This window comes from Pezoporus occidentalis, unplaced genomic scaffold (genome assembly GCF_034315485.1).
Source record: "Pezoporus occidentalis ecotype Australia unplaced genomic scaffold, CSIRO_AGI_Poc_V1 ctg183, whole genome shotgun sequence".
Taxonomy (NCBI): Eukaryota; Metazoa; Chordata; class Aves; order Psittaciformes; family Psittacidae; genus Pezoporus; species Pezoporus occidentalis.
In genome coordinates, this window is record NW_026913673.1 from 2,049,874 (window position 1) to 2,073,354 (window position 23,481).

The following is a 23,481-nucleotide window of genomic DNA, read 5'->3' on the forward strand; positions in this document are numbered from 1 at the left end:
GTTGGGTAACGGGGAACAGCGGGGCAGCTTTGGGATTAGCACTCACTTCCTCTGCTTTGGGCTGCTGACAAAACCACCAGCGCTCCCCACAGCTACTTTTAACCCTTAGGCTGCTGGAGCCGTGCTTCCTAACCCTGCCCTTGCAGCCTGCTTTCTCTGCTTGCTTCCCATCCTGGCTCCTTCTGCTCTTTTTCCTCCCGCCATGGGATTCGCAGGTGGATGCATCCCTTTTCTGCTCGCCCTATTCGCTCAGTGATGCTCGCCCTGCCGCTGGCATGGAGCAGAGCGGGTTTTCTCTTCCAGCAGGGATGTTCCTCTGGGACTGGGGAATCACTTGCATAAGGAATGAGTGTTGCTAGCGGGTGCATTAATGCAGTGCACGCAGCACACCCCGGCAGGCTCTGCTTGCTGCAGGGATGGCAATGAGAGAGCCTGACATGGGCAAGATCCATGTTCATATATCCACTTGCACCTGAGGAGCGCATCCTGGGGGACACCCCTCCATGGCCAGGTTTCCAAGTATCCCTGGCGCAGCCTTTTGGGAAGCACTGCTGCCTTGGAATGCTGTGTGCCCAGGGAGCGATGGCTCCCATAGCTCAGGATGCAGGAGGAGATGCGTCTGGAAGGGTCAGAGATGAAACTGATAAGTCAGACCTTGGTTTCCTTCCTCTGGACCTCTTGTGCTGGATGCTGCTGATCAAGGGTGCTGGGCAGCTGCTTGCTCCCAAAAGGAGGGGGAAATCCTGCCTGTACCCTCCCTGGAGCCAGCAGTCTCCACGCTGGGAGAAGTTAAGGGTTGCAGTTGGCAAGCCAGCCCCTATTCAGCGCTTTATCTGTCTATAGAATAGCAGGGATGTGTCTTTTCCAACCCCCCCTTAGGCTGCTGCTGCTTCCACATCTGATGTGGAGCACAGGCAGCTCGGGGCTCCACCTTTTATTCCCCTTTTCCTTTCTATCTTGCTTCACACTGTAAAATCCCCGTGTCTGAGGATGCCTCCTCTCTCTTGCCAGCCTACGGGGGTGATGGCTGGGTAGGGAGAGGCCTCCCTGCAGATCCCAGTGCTGTGATGGAGCGCGGGGGGTCTCAGGGCAGGGATGCAGGGGGATGCACTTGGAATTCAGTATATTGTAGCTTCGTGATGGCTTTAGTATTCCACGTGTTGGGGGTTTGGTGGGGGTGGCCTCCCTTTAGGTAAGGGAGGTGGTTGTAGACTAATATTTGTTGAATTCTCATATAAAGAGAGGGGATTTCTTAGCATTTAAGTTGCGCAGGTCTTGGCCAAAGGCCTGATGTGATTCGCTGCCTAATTCCCTTTGTCTCTTTTGTGTATCTCAGCTTCCTCCTCCTCCAGATTTTGGAGGAAAGGCCACTGAATGGTAGGTTTAATCCGAAAGCAACAGCAAATTGTCCCTTGCATCCCTGCCCAAGCAGAAGGTTTTAGCTCCAATTACTCGTGGCTCTGACCTCGCTGCTTTGTGAGCAGGAGCTGCTTCGGCTTCCTCAGATCTCTTCAAGGCTCCTTTCACCTTTCAGGCTTTGCCTTTCAGAGGCAGCAAGGGCCCCTTTGTGCGAGGGTTTGAGCGCAGCGCGTGGGACACGCACCAGAGCCGATGGGAGGGAGCTGCCTCCTTCCTCATGCCTTTGAGTATCTCAATGGATATCTCATTCCTTAGGGCCTCTTTATATTATAACATAACCTTCCCAAAGGCCTCTCTTGCCATTAGGTTTGATACTGGCGGATATATTGCTCTGTGAGATGCTTCTGGGTTCTGCACTGATTGCAGCAGCCTCCTCGTCGATCCATGGAGGGTTTCCATGAGGTCTGCAGTGCACAGGCAGCGGATGGGGCTGCTGCTGCTGCTGCCTTCAGCCCTTTAATGTCCCCTTTGCCTTTGAGGCTGGCTTCTGGGAAACAGCAGCAGCATTTCCAGGGCTGCAGCCCTGCCTCTGCTCCCCGCTGACGCCGCTCCGCCTGCTCATCCCCGTGAGGTTTTGCAATGGTTGTGGGTTTGCAGGGGATTGCATGCTCGTGTTGCACAAGAGGTTGTTTGTCAGGCACTGTCCCCAAACTCCTCATAGGGATCGAGTTGAAATGAGCCTTAGTTATTGAATGGGGAGCCCAAACCAGCCGCCTGCACTCCGAGCAGAACCCTCTAGTGCAGGGGATGGGTGTGCGTGTTTCTCCGGAGGATGAGGAAGCTTGTGCTGGCTCTCTCAGCTCCTTGCTTTACATTTAACTGCAGCACATGAACAACAATGCCTTTAATGGTTCTCCTGTCTTCATCTCTCACAGGCAGCAATCTCCTCTGCGCAATGGCAGAGATTCCCTGTGTTTGTATGACTGATGGGCATGGGGCTTTAACCAAATCTGTGCCTTGGAGCCCCTGGTTCCATGGCTGGGTACCACACTGGGAAGCACTCCCAGAGCTGCCTCCTCTGTCTCTGGGGGATGCTTAAACTGAGCCCTCTGGGGTGATGGCTGGAAGCTGAGGAACAATTAATTGCAGTCTCATTGTGCAGTGCTGTTTCTTTGCCCCCATCCTCCCCGAGGCCAGGCACATCTTGGCACAACGATTAAATCCCGGCAGGAGAAAGCAACATCTGCTGAGGATGTAAAAGGCACACGGGTCTTTTGAAGTCTATGGTGGGAAAGGCTTATTTTAGCCAGAGATGTGCTGAGGGTTTGTACCGGGACACCTCTGTCCTATTCCCACCTTGCCTGTGGAGCATGGTGCTTGTGGTGGGCCCGGTACCATCTCTGTGACCATGACTTGGGGCATCCCCACCTCCAGTGGGAAGTGCAAAGCAGGAGGTTGGGAAAGATCCATGAGATGGTAAACGTGGTGGTGAGAGCCTCAGGTTGGACCTTTAGGGGTTTGATGGCAAAGGGAAATGAGCACACTGGGGCAGAGCCCTGACTCCCATGCAATACGTGAAGCAGTTTGGGATGCGGATGCGAATGACCACTGCATCCATGGTGGTGGCCGCAGCCAAAACCAGCAAGGGAGGGGATCTTGATTAAAGCAGCTATTTTTTTGTGGATAGGGTCTCTTCTTTTTCTGCCATTCCATAAGAAAGAGGATGTTTTCCTGCTGGGTTGCAAAAAGCTGCTTGGTGTAATGAGATCCTTCCTCCTCTGAGCAAGGAGCCCGGTGTATGTGGGGAGGTTTCTTTAGGCAGCTGTTGGGCTGGGTGATTCTCTTTGGTGGGAAATGGTGAATTTGGGGGTCACACGACTTGATTTGTTTTCTTCCGTGTTTCTGACTCAAGTTGCAGGGAGATGAAAGCAAGTTTCAACCGCAGAAAACAACCATTCCACTGTTATTTGATGGGTTCATAGACTCAGAATATGCTGGGTATGTGGGGCAAACAAATGCCTCAAACCATGTTTTACATTTAAAACCAGTTGATGTGTTAATTGTACCTAACAAATTACACTTGTGGTCACCATAATGAGCAAGCTTGGCCTCGCAGGTTGCAGTTTGAGTTGCAGGTTGGAAAACAGGCATTTCCCCATCGTACTCCTGATTTGCTCATTGCCTTGTTGAAGTCAATGGACTGGGTGGATTAAGTGAAATGAAGGTGTTTTTGTTGTCTTTATGAGCCAGACTCTTCCCCAAAAGCTGTGTTCATGCTTCAGTTTCTTCTGGTTGTCTTTTCCTCAGTGGCTTTCCCTAAGCCTTTGGTAGGCACACGTCCTACTAACCTAGGCTAACATCAGCTGTTGAACATTAAAGCATGAGCAGAGGTTGGCGTCACCTTAAATTGCTGGTTTGAAATGTGTTTGAAAGTAAATGTATTAGGTGTTTAAAGCTGTTCTAAAGAGCAGGATTAATTGAATCTTAATGTCATTGAATTGAGTCCTTGTCCAACCCATCCCTTCATTCTTCCTTAGCGAGGCTGGGCATTTACTAAGCCCTTCGTTCAGCCAAATGCCTTTACCATTGGGTTTCTTGGGAGAGGATCCCACCCCTGTAGCTGATTTACTTTGCTTCCCATATTTTGGAGGCATCCAAATCCCCTGGTGCCAGACAGGGACATTACTATGAAAGTCTTCAAGAAAGATGTTTCTTTCCAAGTTTCCTCCCTCTGAGGCAAGTACCAAACACTGCATCCCAACCCGGATCAGTCTTTGCTCTACCTAATGGTTATGAATCTTATGCTGGAAATAGAAATGCGCAAGCATGGGATAAAACATGGGAAAACCTTAATTTCTTCCTTAACCCCCCAAACCTACTGACTTTCCTTCAATGATACATCCCTTTTAAGATAGGGGGAAGGTTCCCAGTACCCTGTGGTGTGAGTCGCAGCACTGATTCAACCTTGGGGTGGGAAGATGGGAAGCATTTGAAACACCCTGAGTTAATTTGCTCGGTGATGGTCTCATCCATTACCTTCCCCATCAGATTCCCATTTTTCCATGGGTGTTTTGAGAGAAAACCCTCCTCTGGCCAGTTTCCTTCAGAATTCCACCCGGCAGCCCCTTATAGAGCAGAGAAAAATCCCTGTGTTACAGTGTGTGCCATTCCCAACCTGGCAGGCTGGAGAATGGGAATTACAGACTGCCTGCCCAAGCGAGCAGGGTGGAAGGTTGCAATTATACAGCTGCTCTGAACAGCTTGGTAGCTTTGAGGGGAATTAAGGGCACTGAGCATGGCCCTGTTTATTGCAGGTATGGAGCTGTGCCTGCTGTCATCGCTGAGCGTCGGGCTCTGCTTTTCATCCTCTCCTCAGATTAGAAGTGCAGCTCTAAACCATATACCTAATGCCCTTAAAAGCACCGAGCATCACCAGTGTGGGTGATGCAGACAGGCTCCCTTCATGTCTCTGCAGTGTTACTTGTGGTGGGGCTGCGATGCCCATGGGTTTAGGAAAGACCCTGACCCAAGCGAGTGCTTGATGGACATGGGTGAAAGCCCTAATTCTGCCCCAAACCAGGGATGCTGATGTGTTGACTGTGTGCTGTGGCCGCTGCTCATAGCAGGGAGATGCAGCCCCAGCTGATGCTGCTGGGGCTTTGTGTCTGTGAAGTTCCTTGTGTCTCAGTTTCCCCCTGTGTAAAGTAGGAGCGTACCCTGGGACCGCATCCATCGCATCCAAGCAGGGACTTGGATTAGGGAAAGCTGCTCTTGCCTTGGACTCGCTGGTGTGAGCAAGCTGTAAGCATTCAACTGAGTTATTTCACTGATCTGGCTTCAGCAGGGGGGAAAAAAGGTGTCTTTGACCCGTATGTGCACAACATCTGCTTTCTGCACATCATTTCCAGGCCTTTCCATGGGTGAATGCCACAGGAGGCGTTTCTTCTCTCTTGCCTTGTTGCTTTAGGATGAGGGTGTCAGCAGCTCTGATTGCTGCTAGGACTCTGGGTTATCCTGGCTTTTAGCTTGTGTGCATCTCTGTAAGCCCCTTGGGTGCATTGCAGGCTTCCCAGTAGTGGCACTTCGTCCTTAAGTGGATAGGCTGAGCTGCAGAACACAACCAGCGTTGGTGCCCTTCCTGAGCCCCTTCATGCTCTCCATGGGTGGCTTGGGGCTGCTTGGTCTTCTCTCTGTTTTCCTTCCCATCTCCTTGCTGTCCTGAGAGGGAGGGTGGAGGATTCGGCTCAGTGCAGGGGATGGGGTCAGCCTGTCTGCACCAGCCTGAGGTCTGGCTCCGATGAACCTCTCCATCCCCAGTCAAACAGATGTAAAGCAGTTCTCTGACGAGATTAACTCCCTGACACAGGGTAAGCAATCTCTGCTGGGGCTGCTTTCATCTCTTGCCCATCAGCTGCTATTCTCCACCAACACAAAGCAAAGAAAGGAGCTGAACCCCTCTCCTGCAAGCCATTTCTCTTCTAGTGTTGCCACATAGCGTAAATCAACTGCATTTTTAGGAGCCGTGTTTGCTTATTTGTCCTCCCTTTGGAGGAGCCTCGGAAGCCTGAAATAATCCCAAAGGCAGGAATGAAAAGCACCATTCCTGCAGGTTTAGATCACTTCACGGTGCTGCCTCTGCTCATTGCAGAAGGGTGAGAATGACATCTTGCTGCTGAGCACCACGAGCAAGGTCCTGGTGGGACCTTGACGCTGACCAAGCTTCATCCCTGGCTGACCCATCCCTGAGCCTGTGGGATGCTGCAGGGCTCATTTGCAGCTTGAGGGCTCCCAGGCTGTGCTGCTGATTAAACAGGATGGGTTGCATGAGGCAAACGGGAGAGGTGGGAAAAGGAGAAGTTGGGTTCTGGAGCAGGCCCTGGGAGTTATGAGCTTCTGCTCTGTGTGTGTGTGTGTGTGCAAACCAAAGGAGGTTGTTTTATGGGCGAGATCAGCTTGGCCAAAAGGGTTTTACAAGGGCTGAGCTCTAATAGGAGAAGAGCGATGGTGGGATGCAGGCAGATGGGGTCTCAAAGCTCCCCTCTTGCAGCAGCTGGGTACCTTGTGGTCTTTGCCTTCATCACCCCTCCAAAACCCACATAAGGGGGGAAGCATCTCTCCCTCTGACTTTGGGGAGGGAATGGAGGGGCAGAAAGGCTGGAGATCCCCCTGATAAAGGGGAAAGGAGCTATGCTTAGGAAAGGGAAGTTCCAAGAACAGGGATGGTGGGATCCAGAGGTGGCAGAGCCACAAAGAGGGCTTGGGGCAGCTCTTCCTTATCTCTCTGTGAGCAGGCACGTCGGGGGAGATAAATAAAGGGAAATGATACCACATTGAGTGTGCTTGTCAGCCTGCCAGCCCTCAGAAGCAGGTGTTCCCAACCTATTTACTTGTCAGTGGTGATCTTGCATCAGTGGCACCTTCAGACAGAAAGAAGGGGTTTGCTTCTCATTTAATGTCTTGCAAAAGGAGTCTTTCCTTCAAGCACGGATTTGGGGGGGGGGGGGGGGGCAGAGGGTTCCAAGCCTCATTTGGTGTTATGGTGTGTTAAAATGCTACCCCAACCCACTGCGAACACCGTGGCTTACCCCCGTCTCTTGTGTGGGAGGTTGTAGGTGTCTGATTCACCGCAGGGCAGTTGCTTCTACCCTTGGAGAGCAGCCCAATGAGTGCATTAGTCATGGCTCAGCGCTGCCCTGATGCTGAAACCGCCTGTTTCATGGCCAGAGGAGGAGTTTCAGCCCAGGGTTTTGGATGTCTCGGTGGGACCGGAGCAGGGAAGGGAAAGCTTGGCTCGGATGGGGCCGCGCAATGAGCTCATCCTGGCTCCGCTCTTGCTCGGCTCATGGGCTTGCATCAGGTTTCAGCAGCTCCTCAGCCCTGTGGTTGTATCTGGAAAGCAATGTTGAGGAGTCGGTCCTGCACCCTGACGGCTTGGAGGGTTCTTTTTCCCCTGCTGTTACAGCTGAAGAGGAATTGGTGGTCAAAAGTACTGGTGTTGGCTATTCGGAGGCTGGAAAAGAGATGCTCTGGGCTCGCAATGCCAGAGCTGTGGTGGGGGTTTCAAGCCAAAGCCTTTGTTCTACCTAGAAATACTCTGTGGCCATAGCATTTCATGGGGTGTAGTTTGGTGTTCCCAGGAAGGCTCAACCGCCCATGGAGAAGGATGAGGGATTAGCAGGGTACTCCGTTACCATTGGCATTCCAGGCCTCTCCTCCTGGAGAGAATGGAATGGGGTCACATTGTAAAGAAATAGGGAAATAGCTCAGGGCATGGAGACAGAGGCTTCTCGCTGGGTGCTTTGCTGATGTTTGTGTAAGGGGAGGTTTGGGCTGTCCCTGCAGACCACAGGAGCAGAACTCATGGCTACAACGGGTGCCAGGAACCTGGTGGAGGAGGAGGAAGGATCTGCGGTAGGATACATGAAGGAACAGCCACCAGCAGGTACCCATAGGCTGGGTAGGCAATGTGTTACCCGACAAACTGCGGTGCTTCTCTGTGGATGAAGGCTGCAGAGCATTAGGATGAAGGCCCTGGGGGTTGTCCTGACCAGCTGACGTGTTGGGTGCTAGAAGCCTTCATCCCAGAAGCACCCCATGGAGGTTTATGTCAGCATCTTCATTGGAAGAACAGGCTCTGCCCTCTGGGGAGAAAACCACTGCCAGGAATGTGAGTGAAGCACCAGCCTTTCCAGCCATTCATCCCTCACTGTCACTCTCCAAGAAGGAAACCCCTGCACCCTGTTGGGCACCTCTATCCCGCATCTTCCTGTGGCTGATTCCAGCCGGGATATCTAATGGCTGAGGCAGCAGTGTCTGTTTCATTCAAGCAGTGACTCTTTGCTCTGCCTTCCTACCCTCTTCTAGAGCTGCATCCAACCTCGTTCCTGGCACTGGGTGGTGGCCCCTGTAGGACCCCAACAGTGGAGGTTGGGTATGAGCCATAGGTGGAAGGAAGCTCCCAGTCAGGCTGGGGGCTATGAGAAGCACTGCATCAGCTGCAAGTGCAGAGGCTCTGCCGTGACTCAGCAGTGGAAGCTCTCTTCTGCAAAGCGAACAGAAGATGTGGTTCTCATCCCATGTAGTGTCAGCTATAGCGTGCTGCTGTCTGCTGGGCATTGCACTGCCACAAAGCCATCACGTGCTGGGTTTCCTTCACGGAACAGAGGGATGTTTTATGTCCCCAGTTCATTTGGCGCACGCTGCTGGCATCTTTGCTGGGAAATGGAATATCAACAAGAGCAGCTTTAATGGCCCTGAGTGTCAAACAAAGCAGAAAGAGTCTCATTTTTAATGAGGGCACAGGGCCTTTGGCATCTCTGATTGCTGCAAAGAGGTTCTGCTGCCTGTCCTGCGCTTGCTTCTCCCAGCCTGGCTTTGGGGTGCTGCTGTGGGTTTGGGGGTGCAGAGAGCATCTCTTCCCCCTTGTAGTGTGAGGTGTCCCTGCCCATGGCAGGGGGTTGGAACTGGATGATCTTAAGGTCTTTTCCAGCCCTAACCATTCTGTGATCCTGTGTAGAGGACCCAGAGCCTGCAAACAGGGCAGGAGGCATGGAGCACAGCAGTAAGGTTGTTTACTGTCTGTGTCTCTTCAGCATCCTCAATGAAACCTGGGGTGAATTCCTCTTCTTGCCCAAGTGCAGGGGCTCTCTGGCCATGTGTAGGTTAATCTGTCACACCCCAGGCAGCCCCTGGGGATCAGAGGGGCCAGCAGCCACCATCACCCTCACGCCTTTCCGCAGTGATGTGTGGTGAAACGAAGAGGAGGATTTAATAGCGCTGACTGGAAGCACTGGCTCTGGCAGGGCAGAGAGCTGCCCAGCCCAGCCCAGCCTGCAAATTGCCTGCATCTCCTGGGATCTCGTCGCCTGATGCTGTACAAAATGCTCTTCCAGTGAGCAGTGGAGTTGCATCTCACTGATGCTCATGCTGTGTCCTGGCCGTCGCCTCTCAGGCTGTACCCTGAGCTGATGTGAAGGGACTGGGGCGGAGAGGGCAGCGGGGGGAAGACGTTTTGCTTAGCAAAGACCTTTATTAAGTGCTCTGCTAATCAAAACCCTTTGGCTTCAGTGGGACTTAAACATGTGCTTGTAGTTAATCAGGTATTTAAGTGGTTTCCTGACTTGGCAAGCATGAGGGAAGATATCCCAAAGGAGGAGGAGGAGAGCAGAATCGCGGCCTCACAACCGAAGGTGTTTGCAAATGTGGATGTTAAAGGCAGAAGGCAGCAGATGTGAGGCTGGAGATGTGGGTTTAACTTGCTTGGGCTCGATCTCTCCACTTTGTTCAAGGGAAGACTCTCTGCATAACCCACATTGGCTCTGAGGAATTGAAGATGACGAGGACAGTGGTTAAGGGGAAAGAGGGGATGAGTTGGGCTCGGTGCAGAACATGAAATGCATCTGGAGGACAGGAAAGGCCCCACCAGTGGCTGATGAACCCTAGGGGCAGGCACCCAGGGTGAGACCAGAGGGGTTTGAGGAGGGATTTTAAGGGACATTGTCCCCCCTTCCACCTTGTAAAGCTGCTGAGCATGAGGCACCCGATGGCTATAGGCTAATAGAGCGCCTCGCTTGCGGCTGCTCAGGGGTGTAAGGAATACTTACCCTTCCCTCACTGATTTCACCCTGGAGAGGGACTATGTAGTGTGGTTATCAGGGTTAGCTCAACAAGCTCACACTGCCCCAGGGCTGGGGACCAGGCCTTTAAATATATGAGGGGAGGTACCCCTGCAGCAATGAGCTGCTCACTTGTCCATCGGATTCATCTCCATCTCATGGGTGAGAGTGCCACCCCTCTGCATCAAATACCCCCTCCCCAAGTTCTTCTCCCTGCTGCAACCCCTTTGTGCATGTGTTTATCTGGTTTCCTTGCTGGGTATTTCTGCTTTGGCTGCTCAGCCCCAGTCCTGGTTGTATCCCACCAGGAGAAGAAGCCCAGCTAAGCTCATTAGGTGGCCTGGGCTGGTCTTGAACACGTCTCCCTATAAGCACACAGCATTACGGTTACCGTGATTATTATGCGAAGCGTAGATTATTCTAGCACACAAGTGTGTTTATGGATTGATGTGCCATTGCTTTGAATCCCATTAACATGAACCTGCTTTATTAATGGACTTTGTCCGTGCTTGAGATTAACTGTGATGCTGGATTTGCAAATGAAAGCCCTGAAGTTCACGTTGTCCATATCAATGGCTCGTGTGATGCTGGCCTCCTTGGCAAGCTGTTAGAAGCTGTGGGAGCCTTTATTTCTATTCCATTCCTGTTGCTCTGTCTTCAGTAAGAAAACCAGTTGAGTGCTGTGGGATTTCTTTGGTTTGCTCCTTTGTTGGAGGCCTCTTTTAACTGTTGAGAAGGTACCAAGAGCTTTATGCTTGGTGTGGAATAGGCTGTGGTTAAGTCAGAGCAAGTGTTAATGCAGAAAAGGAGCAGGGAGTTTTTAGTTCAATGTCAAGTTCAACCCTGGTTTTCCATCTCTTGTTCTGAGCCAAAATCTGCCCGTATCTTGTTCCCTCTAAGCTTTTAAAGTGCCAGATCTCTAGTACGTGTCTCCTTGCAGGGATACAGAGCCAGATTCTGGTGTGAAGTGCAGCCAGGTAGCTGGAAAGGGTAACTCCAGTGCCGTGTGTGTTGCAGGATATACACGTGCTCCATGGGTGCCTATGTAGAGGACGGGTGCTCAGGCTAAGATGGGAGAGGAGCATACCCATTGCCTTGCCTAGAGGGGCATGGTTTTGGCTATGGCAAAACATCCCACCTGCAGATTCAGCCCTGTGTTTGCTTTCCAGAGGTACTGATGGCAGCCCAAGAGCACAGCAGCTCGTTGGGGCGTATTTGGCGTCCTTCGGGTAGTACCAGTGGTGCCTGTTGCAGCATCTCCCTTTGCCACTGTCTATGCAAACCCATTTCTGCCTCTGTGCTCCCCTGGCCCAGGCTTTGGAAGTGGTATCAAACAGCACTAAAAAAGGTTTGATGTATTTTTATGAGTCAGCTGCAACTTGTCCATTGAAAGGACCTTTTCGTAGCATTCGCATCCTTCAGCCGGTGTTCAGAGTTAACTGAATATTTCTCTCTCTCAAAGCTGTCTTAAATTACTTCCCTTGAGTAACCTGCTCTGGAAAAGGGCTGTGTTGGGGGATCAGCGGTGTTAGTTTCACTACCGCTTGTATCAATAAGATCTGGGGTTTTATCCTAGCCCCCATCAGCTTTGAGGGATCCCAAAGCAATCGTCAAAGCATTTGTATAGTCTCCCACCACCTAAATCCAGTCCCTTTGAAGCAGAGCTTAGCATTCACTGGGCAGTAACAATACATCCCTCCATAGCTAATGCAATAATAATCAGCCCAGGGCTTGGAAGTGAAACCAGGTTTTAGATAGCAGTTATTGGATTGCAGGCTCTTGTATGTGCAGGAACGGATTGATTTCTTTGGAGCAGTGAGGGGGCTTGTCCAGGAGGCTTCCCGGTGATAGGGTAACATCATTCCTGATGCTGCAGGACCAGCGTGATGTGCCTGGGAATTTGAGTGCTTGGGGATGATGCAGGACATGGCTGGCTCTGTGCTGGCTGCTTGGCAGAGCTGGACATCACAACAAAACCCCTGTATGAGATAGGAGGGGGTAATCCCCATCTCAGTGGGATCGGCAGCACTGATAACACAGCCCTGATTGATCCCTGGAATAATCAAGTTTCTTTCCCCACAGTTAGGTTGTAACAGCAAGTCCTGGCTGGGGAGAGGAGGGGCACCTTCAGGAAGCAGCGTTTTGAACAGGTAGAGAAGCAAATGTGCCTCTTCAGCTGTGATTTGCAGTTCCTTCTGTACTGGGATCCCTTGGGAACAGCTGATCACACCGTGCTCAGAGAGGGCAGGATTGCACCCTTGTACATCAGGAGACCCTCACTGACCTCCTCCTGAAATCTCTTATGGTGGCAGCTGCTGGGGCTCAAGTGGGCCAGGACAATAAATCCTGCTTTCCCACTAACCAGAGGCTGGTCCAGCAGGATTAATGCCAGAGCCAGGCTGTGTCGTGTTAATCTGTGAAGTGAGGGCTGGGTTGGAGGAGGGCAAAGTAAGAGGTGAGGGCTTCCATGCTCCCGTGCAGGACCAGGGGATGCTGCCTTTCCCGCAGCCTTATCTTGGTTGTCCAATACATCAACCAAACCTCAGCTCTAGGAAAACCCAGCTTCTCCCAGCGTGCTCCTCGAGGCCTCAGCTGGGTAACCCTGCTGCCGTGCAGGGTGTACTTCATGCACCAAGACTGTTGGATTCTCTTCTTAGCACATCCATTAGCAGAGGTGTTTGCAGGGGTGTGTAAAGCAGGGGCGCTTGGCTCATTGCTGTGAACGAGATGCAGGACGTGCAGGTGGGGATAAGGAGCAGGTTGCACAAAGGGCTTGCAGACCCGGTGTTGCTCTAAGGACTCCCATCAATTGCAGCGTGTGCGTGGAGCCTCGGCTGTAATTCCAAACAGGGGAAGGTGTTTGTGAATGCAGGGGTTGTATTGGGAATCATTCCCTTCCTGTGTGCCCAGAGAGAGGGGCCGTCTCCAGCAGGCAGTGGGAATTATGCAGAAGAGGGATTCCTCCCCATCTGACAGCATTGTCTGCTACTTGGAAGTCTTTTTCCTGCAGGGATCTTGGTTCTGCCTTTTTCCCCTTTGTTCCTATAAATACTTGATCTAAAGATGTGTTCATTCAGTGCTTGTGAACACAACGCAGTACATTATCTGTATGCACCCATAAAGGTATTCAGTGCCCGTAAGTCATCTCCTATCACCTTCCAAGGACAAGAGTTGTTTGAGCTCCTAACTACCTCCAACAAAGCAGTGGGGAGCCCTAAAGCAGACCTTCAGAATGTGACTGGTATTGATGGGTGATCAGCTGCAGAACAGATGGAGCTGTTCTTTGGCTGGGAGAGTGGGTACAAAAGCCATGCAGAGCTCTGCGCTTGCTGTGCTGGAAAACAAAGGTGAGGACAGTGGGGTTTTCCTGCTCCAGTTGCCTAAACATGGAATGTCTAGGATAAACTAATTAGATGGGCTTTTGTTGGCTGATAACTGATTGAGGCAGCCCCAGCTAGAGACTGACTCAGCCCAGCTGCCTTAGAATAGGATGAATCACAGTCTTCATCTGAATTGACAGTAGACTGAGCTTAGGTGTCAAGCCTGGATCCTTACCTGACAGGAGACGAGATGTATCCTGCCCTGTAGGTATGTTTTCCAACGGAGATCTCGGATTTCTGCAAGGGAAATGGAGTCCTTTTTACATGTGGGGTGACAGGGTGAAGGGATGCAGTTAGGAGCTGGCAGCCATCAGCACAGCACGGTCAAGGCTGGGGCTGGTGCATAGCCTGGCTTGGATGGGAGACCAAGATACAGGCAGGTCCTGCTGGTTTAGAAGGGGTGTGTGAATAGCACGTTGTGAGCTTGTGTTAAAGGCAGTGATGGATCTAAACTGTTTGGATTGTTCAGAGCAAATCCTGGAGTTGCCTTCCCCTGACAGTGTTTCCAAGCTTCTTCCATACTGGGACCCCACTGGCTCTGTGAATCAGGATGGGACGGGCAGGCGAGTCTGTTCTCATTACATATCCACAGGCACTTTCCTGAAGAAGCCTATTAGCTGTGCTCTGGCCAAACTCCACTTGGGGCAACTGCATTTGCCTCACAGTTTCAAACTAACACAGTGCCTTCTACTGCAAATCCCTTAGTCACAGTGGTTTATTATCGGGATGGTGGCATCGTATCTCTGCCCATTAATCTGCCTCTCCAAGTTTCTCTCATTCCAGCCTCCTGGAGGGGGTCCAAGCTGCCACCATTTATTCTTTGAGTCAATCTGCCAAGGAAATGTTTACTCCTTCCTTGAACCATTGGGTATTCTATAACCGTACCCTCACTTCAGGCTTGAATGTGCAATTGTTGGTCCCAAACCAGTATTAACTCTGCTAAACAGAAGATATCCCACGTATTTAAACCCCACTTTTGTGCCAGGCTAGTGGATTAGAGGTGGGAATTTGCAATAGCAATTGTTGGTTGGTTTGGAGGCTCCCAGGGTGCCCTCTGTGATGCTCCATGCATATGTGTTGGTCCCACCACCGGCTGCCCAGTCACAGCTGAACCACGTGTGGATGCTGAGTGCTGCCTTCCCTCTGCACAGGTGCAGACTTGGGCATCTTTGCGTTGTTGGGGCCTGTTTTTACCCAAAACCTGTTGGAACATCATTAAATTCATCACGTTCTGATGCTTTACTCCTCTGTCAATCCGTTGGTTCCTGTGTTTAGAAGGGGAAGAGGAGGAGGAGATGGATGAACTGTGTGACTATTTCAGCCTTGTTCCCTTAGGACACCCAGTTAGGAATTAAGCAGTTTCTAGCCTGATAAACCCCCTGATTGCACCATATAAATGGATGGTTTATAGGGGGTGTACAGAGACAACCAGAGCTGTTGGGCTGCAAGAAGTGCATCAAGCAGATAACCTTTCCAGCGATGCACTTCCACATTGCTTGGTCTTATCTCATAGGAGAGCAAAGCAGCACCAAATTTATTAGCTGTGAAGCAAATGCTGGAGGGCTTATCATGTGCAGAACAGGGAGAGGCTGCTTCTAGGCACCGAGGCCAGCCTTAGAAGCCCAGAATCCAATTGCAGCCGGGAAATCCGTAAATACTAAGTTTTAAGGTGTCTTACTAACCTTGTAACTCAACCAGACATCAGAGGCTTTGCGATGGAGTGGAACATCCTAAAGATGAAAGGCAAGAAAGACTTTGTTTGCTTGTTTTCAAGGGCAGCCTTCGCAAGGCCCGGGGGATTGAGCAGCTAAACGTGTGCTCCATCAAGCCTTTGAGCAACCCACACTGTGCTTTGAGTCACATCTCCCATGCCTGTCCCCCCTGGTCTGCCCTCACCCACCACGTTGCTAACGCTCACCTCGTGCAATCATTTTGCCCAGGTAAGCTGCTCGCAGATGGTTGATTGCAAATGATGTTGATGCTCCTCTTCCCTCACGCTCTATTACACCAGCCTCTCTGCTTGGAAATTCATTGGGCTGCCCTGGCTATTAATAGAGATAAGAAGCAGGGTTTGGAGGAGGCGCTGGCCAAAATAGCAGCTCTCAGGGTATTTAGGAGCAGGAGCTCGGGGTGGCATCTTCCACAGCAACCTCATTTGGGCAGCTATAACTGCCTTCGCTGCCTCTTCGTGGAAGCAGCAACATAACCTGCTCCCTCGTGTGACTTCTCACATGGACCTGCTGGAGTTCCCTCTCATTGCCATTCAATTTGCAGCAATAAATAGCTTAATAGGTGCAAATGGGTTTGATTTGTGCTGTTTATGGCTCCTTGTGGCTTAGGGGTGTATTACACCACGGCGCACCTCGTGGCAACCCAACTTGGAGCTTCAAGAGCTGGTTGCTCAGCTGTTAGCTGTTGTGGTGCGGTTGGGCAGGCAGCAGAAGGACAATAACAGGTTGTTTTATCAGGCACTGAGGAAGGATAAGGTGGGGAACAACTCCCATATGCTTTGCTTGCACTGATTTTTCCCTTCTGACTGGGAAGATGGCATTGCATGGGTAGTGTCTTGGGGAAGTCAATGCTGAGCTCTTAGTTCGGGTTGGTTTTGGGTGGAAGGGCTGTTTCTGTGATTGCTGTTTGCAGAAGGGACCCAGGTTGAAGAAGGGCATCTAGCACAGCATCAGCTCTGCGGGGCAGCAGGACTTGACCATAGCTGGGCTCTCACCTGGTTTGGTGTTCTCTTATGCCTTTCCTGGCTGTGGCTGGGCAGTTTGGTTTGCCGGCTGCCATGGAAGAAGGCATTGCATTTTACTGCTGGAATTCTTTGATTTGAACTTCTAATTCCTTCACTTTTTTGTTGTTGTTTGGGGTTTTTTGTTTAGGGTTTTTAATCAAATAGCTTTGCATTGATACCTTTGCAGAAGCTTCCTCCTGTGGAGGCTGAAGGCAGGTAGTTGGTGGCAGGCGAAGTGGCCATACTTAGAGTGTATTAATGCTTCAAACCATAGCTGGTGCTTGTAACCCACAAGGTAATGCACTGCTGTAAAAGAAGCTTTGCTTCCCGTGGGTAAGCCATCCCCAAGGACTTGCTGAGTGGTTTGGGCCTCCTCTCAGCCTCTTAAAGCTGGAAACAAATCAGACTGCAGGAAGGTCACTGGTGACGGCAGGGAGGCCGTGCAGCAAAAGGACTTGGATGAGGCTCTGCTTTCCCGTTCAGCCCCAAAGGGATGAACTCTTCCTACTCCTTAATCTTGCCTGGCAAAGCAAGGCTTTAGCTGATGTGCTCAGCGAGGGGCACAGTGTGGTAAGACAGGGTGAGCTCAAGTTGAAGGGAGCTGCAGGTTTTTGATCCGCTCGCAGCCTTTGGGTTGTGCTCAGTCACTTCTGCATTCCTTTCTCTGCTTGTTTTGGGCTGTTAATCCCAAATCCTGCGTTAGCAAGGGCTTCCTCACCGGGGTAGATGAAGCCTTTGAATATGCTGCTCTGAAAAGTCCTCTCGGCGTGGTGCAGGGGTTTGGGTGCACCATAGGAAAACACCTTCCCAGCCTACGCCAAGAAAGCCACGGCTCGTAACCACCATCATTTTAAACCCTTCTACCCTCCCTATTTGCAAATGGCCCTCGTCGGCCAGGTACAGCTCCCCTAGGAAAAGGGAACGTGCTGAACAAGCCCCAGTGACCGGAGCCAGATGCTGGGCGTTTACTCCCAAGGCAGTGAGTGGTGATTTGCTGCCGACAGCACGAACTGGTGTGAGGTTATTAAAGTGCACATGAGCTCATCGCTTGGCCTCGGACGAGGTTCAGCCTCGAGCCCCTTGGAAACATGACATGTGGTGGAAAAGAGACGATGCTGGTGTGGCAGGGAGGTTGGGGAGCAGCTGGGGAAGACATCTGTGCGTAGAAGGATGCGTGCCAGGAGGGAGGAGGGAATGCTTCATGTGAGAAACCTAAGCTCTCCCAGGAGAGAGGAGCAGCAATTCCCTGATCTGTTGGCTCTGTGTTTTGACTTTAGCTGAAGGGAACACTGCCACAGCTTTGGGATGCTCAAAGAGAAGCAGTCAGGTGCTGAGCTTGGGTTGATCCCCAAAGATCCCAGCGTGTCGATAGCTGCGTGTGCAGGGCTGCTTCTACCAAGCACCACGACTGGCTCCTTCACGTGGTGTTTGCTGGTGATGCTGTATGATCACGTGCCAAATCCAGCTCTTGGTTGATGTTTGCTTAATCCTAATGTTGAGCTCTACCAGATTGGGAAGGTAACATCCGCACTGCTGGTAGGTAGGAGAGGGAATTTCTCCCTGAAAGAGATGGAGTTTCCTTTGTGCATCTCCTGCAAAAAGCAATCTTCCTGACTCAGGATTGCAACTCATTGGAAATAGTCTTGGAGGGGGCCTCAGGAGGTCTGATCCATCCCTAGAGCAGGGTCAGCTTGATCTGAACTCTTCCTGACACTTCCTTATCCATCTCCAATGGCACAGCTTCCACCAGTTCCCCAGGCGATCTAGTCCAGCACTTTTCTCTTCCCAAACCTCCCATCTTTTATCCTGCTGTTTCCATTGCTGCAATTTCAGGCTCATTGTTTCCTCCTTATGCACATCTAATATGGCTCCTGTACCCTGTTTTCCATAGGATTTAGGAATGGAGTCGACCTCTTTGGATGATGTCCTCTACCGATACGCCAGCTTTCGAAACCTGGTGGATCCAATCACTCATGACTTGATCATCAGCCTCGCTAGGTACATCCACTGCCCCAAACCGGTGAGTACCTTGCTCTCATCACACCTCTATAACTGTTGCTGGCTTGGAAAACCGCTCTGTTGGGAGCATGAAGCTTCTCCTGGAGTGCCAGGGGAAAAAGCCTCCTGGTTACTGCTGTGCTTGTGTGTCTTTGGACCAAGAGGACCTGCTCAGAGATCATGGTTTGATAGCACCACATCAGCCTTTCCAGCATGACCAAGTCGGTGCTGTGGGTGTTAGCACTTTACTTTGTGCACTACTGCTTTCTGCCACGTTGTGTTTCTGTGTTAAAGACCCTATCCCATCGGGAGCACCTTCTGCCTCACAAGGATGAAGTCGGTTCCTTGCCCTTGTGTGATGTTTGGTTTTCCCTCCTGGAGAGAGCAAACCCGGAGCTCGCTCCTGGCTTCTGCTCTCTGCTGCTGAGCTGCAAGGCTTTCACCCATCTCCTGCCTCCTTTTGACTTGCACAGGGCATTTGAAAGCTTTACTTGGGAAGGGACCATCCATTGGTGTGATGGAGCAGGGCTCCATCCAGTCCAAGCTGGCACCTGCAGGCATTGCTCTGCTGTGCTTACTGCTAATAATGGCTCTTTAATTTCCTGTGAGAGTGTGTGAAGGGATCGAGTTATTGACTGCTGCTTCCTGAGGATGTTTTCCTCAATAATAGCCTCCAACAGTATTTAAAAATGGGGGAAATTGCTTTTTTCTCTTAATTTTGCTTTAGTGTGAGGTGTCCCTGCCCATGGCAGGGGTTTGGAACTAGATGACCTTAAGGTCCTTTCCAACCCTAACTATTCTATGATTCGATGAAGCCGCAGGGATGTTCAGAGTGTGTCATCCTGGTCTGTGGTGTGGAACAGGCTCTGGAAGTGCTCCATAGAACTCTCTAGACTGTGTTGGGAAGGGTGAAATGGGTGCAGTAGTGTGCAGACATGGCTTGGGGACATCAGGGACCCACATCGCCAGCTCCAGCCCAAGGATGGATGTCTCGTGTCATGATACAGACATAATGCTGCTTAGCTAAACCCGCACAAGGATGCTCCTGTATCCCTATCCCCTTTCTTATGAAGAATAAGGTCCTTTCCTCTCCTCCCCCATGGGGCAATGAAATGGGAAACTGGAGAAACCCATTTGGATGGGCACGTGTCCAGGCAGAGGCCCCGTTCCCCCTCTGAGCTTACCCCTTTCCAAAGTGTCGTGACGAAGCTGGTTTCTCCTCCACCTTTTGCCCTGGGAGACTCATGGTGAGCCATGGCCAAGTGTGTGAGCTGCTCCTCATCAGAGCAACCTGAGCCTGCTCCCCTGCCCAGTACCTGCTTTTGCACTTCTCCCCACGCGTTTCTCTTGGCACTGAGCGCTGCGAAGGAGCTCGTGCCAGTGTAAGCATGGAAATGCAGACTCCTAACACTGAATCATAGGATCACAGGATGGTTTGGGTTGGAAAGGGCCTTAAAGCCCATCCAGTTCCAGCCCTCTGCCATGGGCAGGGACACCTTCCACTAGAGCAGCTTCAAGCCCTGTCCAACCTGACCTTGAACACTGCCAGGGATGGAGCATTCACATCTCCCTTGGTCAGCCTGTTCCAGGGCCTCACCGCTTTCACAGGGAAGAACTGATTCCTTATATCCAACCTCAACCCCTTCTGTTTAAGTTTAAACCCATCACCCCTTGTCCTGTCGCTACAGTCCCTGATGAAGAGCCCCTGGAAGACACTGGAAGCTGCTCTGAGGTCTCCAGGCAGCTTCTCTTCTCCAGGCTGTGCAATGTTCTCAGCCTGGCTTCACATGGGAGCTGCTCCAGCCCCTGCTCTGCTCTGCCTGTGCTGCATCCCATGGCATGAATATACATAGATACGTAGGTGGAGGCAGCTGCGAACTTGCCCGCATCCATATGGAGGTGGAACAGATGGGGCTGACCCTGGTCCCTCTTAACCTGCCCTATTAAATATATGTGTCTGCTCAGGGTTATGGGGTCTTGCTTTCCTCCTCCCTCCTGGAGAGAACGCTTCCCTGACTCCCTGTACATTGCTTTTTCCATTAGTCTCTATTTATACCACCCTCAGCTTAAAGGTGACCCCTTGGTCTCTGAGCTAAAATAAAAGCTGAATTGTTTTTCCGAGCTCTGGGTAAACACATCCTGGGCTCTATGGCCAGGAAAAAAGCTGGCCTGGGCTCTCACAGCTCAGGGGATGCTTATTCCAGCGAGCAAATTCAAGCCAGCAGCAAGGCAACGACTCCAGCTGGAGCCTGGAGCGCTTTGACTGAGTGGGAATTGGTTGGGTGAGCTGGATTGGAAGTCAGGGTTTGGATCTGATCCCATCCCAAACGTACAGCGCGGCTCAACCAAACCCGTGTCTCGAGTATCCCTTCCTCAAGGGGCTGAGGTGAGCCCATGGCATCACCGTGTGGCATCACCAGAAGCGCCAATGGAGCAGCAAGAGAGCAGCCACGCAGCTCTGCTCTGAGGCTTGCTGGGTTGCTGTCTGAAGGGGAAGCTTTCCGGTGGAGTAAATGCTATTGCATGTGGATGTTGGGTTGAGTGCTGGCCGTAGGTACTGCGCTCCGTCCTTACGGCCTTGTGCAGCTAATGCAAACCTTGGGGGCTTGTTATAGAATCACAGGATCAACTCAGCTGGAAAAGACCTTGAAGATCATCAAATCCAGCCATTCGTTACCGCAGGACTTGTTAGAAAAGGCAGGTTTGCTCTCCAGGAACCTCAGACCAAGCAAGTTTTCCAGCACCACTCCGAGGGGGATCTTGCACAGGATCAGGGACATTTGAACAAGTGTTTTCTTCCCCATGGCCATGCCCTTGGGCAGTGTTTTATCATCCTGCCTCGTGCCACATGGAAAGGTGCCAGGCGGGCTCCTTGGAAAGCAGCTCAGCTCCAGGCACAGCGGTTGGTGCTCTCGATCCCCAGGGTGATGTCTGTCTGCCCAGTGCATGGGGAAAGGGAGCAAAAGCTGTACCGAAGCCCTATGGCGTGGGACAGAGCCGCCCCGATGCCCTGCATCCTTGCTGCAGCCGCTCAGCTTTCCAATGGGAGTCGTTCCAGGCCAAAGGAGCTGAGAACACAAACGTGTAAGGAGCAAAGGGCCCCCATAAAAACTTCACAGCTCTCCCTGCCAGCAGGAATATCTGGCCATAAACCACTGGAAAATTAAACCGGGTTCTTTTTCCACAGACCAAAGCCACGTGTATGGAGGACTGATGCCTGCGATAGGGAGTGAGTCAGGTTTTCCTCCAGCCTGAGGACTTGAACTCGGGATAAGTGCGGAGCAGAGCCAGGGAAGAGGAGAAAGTGAAGCCTTCAGCAAAGGTGGCCTTTTTCTCCCTTGTCACCTCAGGGTGTTTGGTTGCACCAGCTCTTGGTACATGGGGATGTACCATGGAAGTGCCTCCAGCCCCTGCAGGCTGCCCAGACTAAATACACAGTGAGCGTTTGGCTTTGCTGGTCCCCATCCTGCTGCTTTCTATGAGGGAAAGCTCTTCTGGTGGTCATAGAAGGGTTGGCAACGCAGCCTAGCAAAACCCTGTCCCAAAGTCCAGCTTGACCTGTCCGTTCTTCTGTTGGTGCCTGCACCTATTGGGCTGCAGCTGCACTAAGGAGATGGGTGAAAGATGAGATCCTGGTGGTTAGATATGGGCAAACATCTCGGGTAATGTTGTCCTTGGCTTCCCCACCAAGGTTTGTAGTGTTTCAAGGTGTATGGTGCCAGCAATGTGTTAGGGAGGGCGTTGAAAACTCTTCTGTGCAGTTGGTGTAGCTGGAGCAGTGATCTGCTGGGACTGGAAGTAAAATGGATTTAGCTCTGGGTAGAATGGAGATCTGGTTTCTTGTTTGCTGCTGTGTGGTTTGAGAAATAGCTGCTTAAGCCCCGAGCCTGGCCCAGAGGTCTTCTGCACGAGCTCTGAATCGATCAGGTTTGCACTATGGGTTTGATTCCATGGATTGTCACCCGTGAAGACAAGAAAGGAAGGAAAGGAAATGTGGTTACTGGGACCTGGATGAAATCATCCATTCCTAACCTTCCCTTCAGGCCTCAGGTATGAGGATTTCACTTGCAGATGATGATGGATTTTTTTATGCCCTGCATTTTTAAGAGGGAGCTGCGTGGAGACTAAAATGAGCAGTTTTCCCCTCTTATTTACTACCCTTTGTGCTGCGACGTGTGGCTAAAACTGGATGAATAAACCCAGATTATCCAGGGCGAATATAATCAGGACACCGTGACCACCAGCTCGGTGCCCCTATGCCCTGAACCAAGCACATAATCCATCTCCTCCGCTGTACATGTTGGTATTTGATCTTGAATTCGCATTATCATTCCAAGTCTCTGACACCATGCTCGTTTTTACGGCTGAAATGATAGGTATGGGGCAAGGGCACATGGAGGGACACTGCTGGGGGAGCTTGTCAGCCTCAGCAAGTTTCCCAACCTTCCCCTTCTGCTATCAGACGTGCAAGGAAAATGCATCTTGCACATCCTACAAAGCTCCCAGGTTCCGGATGCCAAGTGCAATGAGAGCACGAAGTATTCTTTGTTCTTTGCTGTGCAAAACAACATAAAAGGAAGCTGATTTAGGAACGAGAACCCTCTAAAACCTCAAACGCCTGATATAAAAGCAAAGGGGGTGATGGGGACGCAACTAAGTCAATTCTGTATCAAGTAAGTCAATGCTGTGTTCTGCATGAATGGCTTTTTTTGGCTGGTCTTGTTCCAAGTGTAAAGATGGCTATTTAAGACATCTGCAATGCATTACCCTGCAGTATGGAACAGGCTGCAAAGCTCAGACCCCACTAATGACAACTCTGGTTCTTTCCTGCCTTAATGTGTCATGCCTTTTGCTCATCTTTTCCTTACAAAGAGAGAGATGTTCTCTAAAGCCCCTGTGTGAGCTAAAGCTGAGCAGAGCGCCTTGAAAACAGGGGGAAATTGCGCTTTGCAGGGTTTTGAAGTGTTAAGCCTAAAAGGCAACACCAGTGAGGTTTAGATGGGCTGCGATGGTACCATTACTGGCAAATCGTTCTTCCCTCACCTCATACTCGCCCATCTGTGCCATCTCCCGTGATTAAGTCAGATCTTACCTGCCTCTTCCTTGGGCCCTCAAGTCAGCCTCAGCAAGAGCTGTCAGCTGTGTGTCACTGCCCAGAAGCACCAGTGCAAAGGCAGGTTTCCATCCCCATCCCACGAGCTGAGCATCCGGCCCTGTCCATCCCGCCACACTCTTCACCTGCAGCCTCTCCCCCACGTGTCCCTGAGGGAGAGGATGGGTGAAGAAACAGGTACCTCACTGCACAGTAACGACTCCTTGGATTGATGTTTTCTGGTGGTAACTGAAGTTCGAGTTCAGCTCATTCTGCTTTTAATCAGAAGGTAATTGACTGCAA

The 23,481-nt window shown here is 51.3% G+C and overlaps 1 protein-coding gene across 2 annotated transcripts in view; it reads left to right on the top strand.

The window, feature by feature from the left end:
* LRRC75A (leucine rich repeat containing 75A) overlaps positions 1-23,481 on the top strand; it is a 70,972-nt gene that overhangs the window by 18,035 nt on the left and 29,456 nt on the right. For both annotated transcript variants that reach the window (XM_062615786.1, XM_062615785.1), the window contains exon 2: positions 17,980-18,108. In XM_062615786.1, the coding sequence (XP_062471770.1) occupies positions 17,980-18,108 (129 nt within the window). The remainder of the gene's footprint in view (positions 1-17,979; positions 18,109-23,481) is intronic.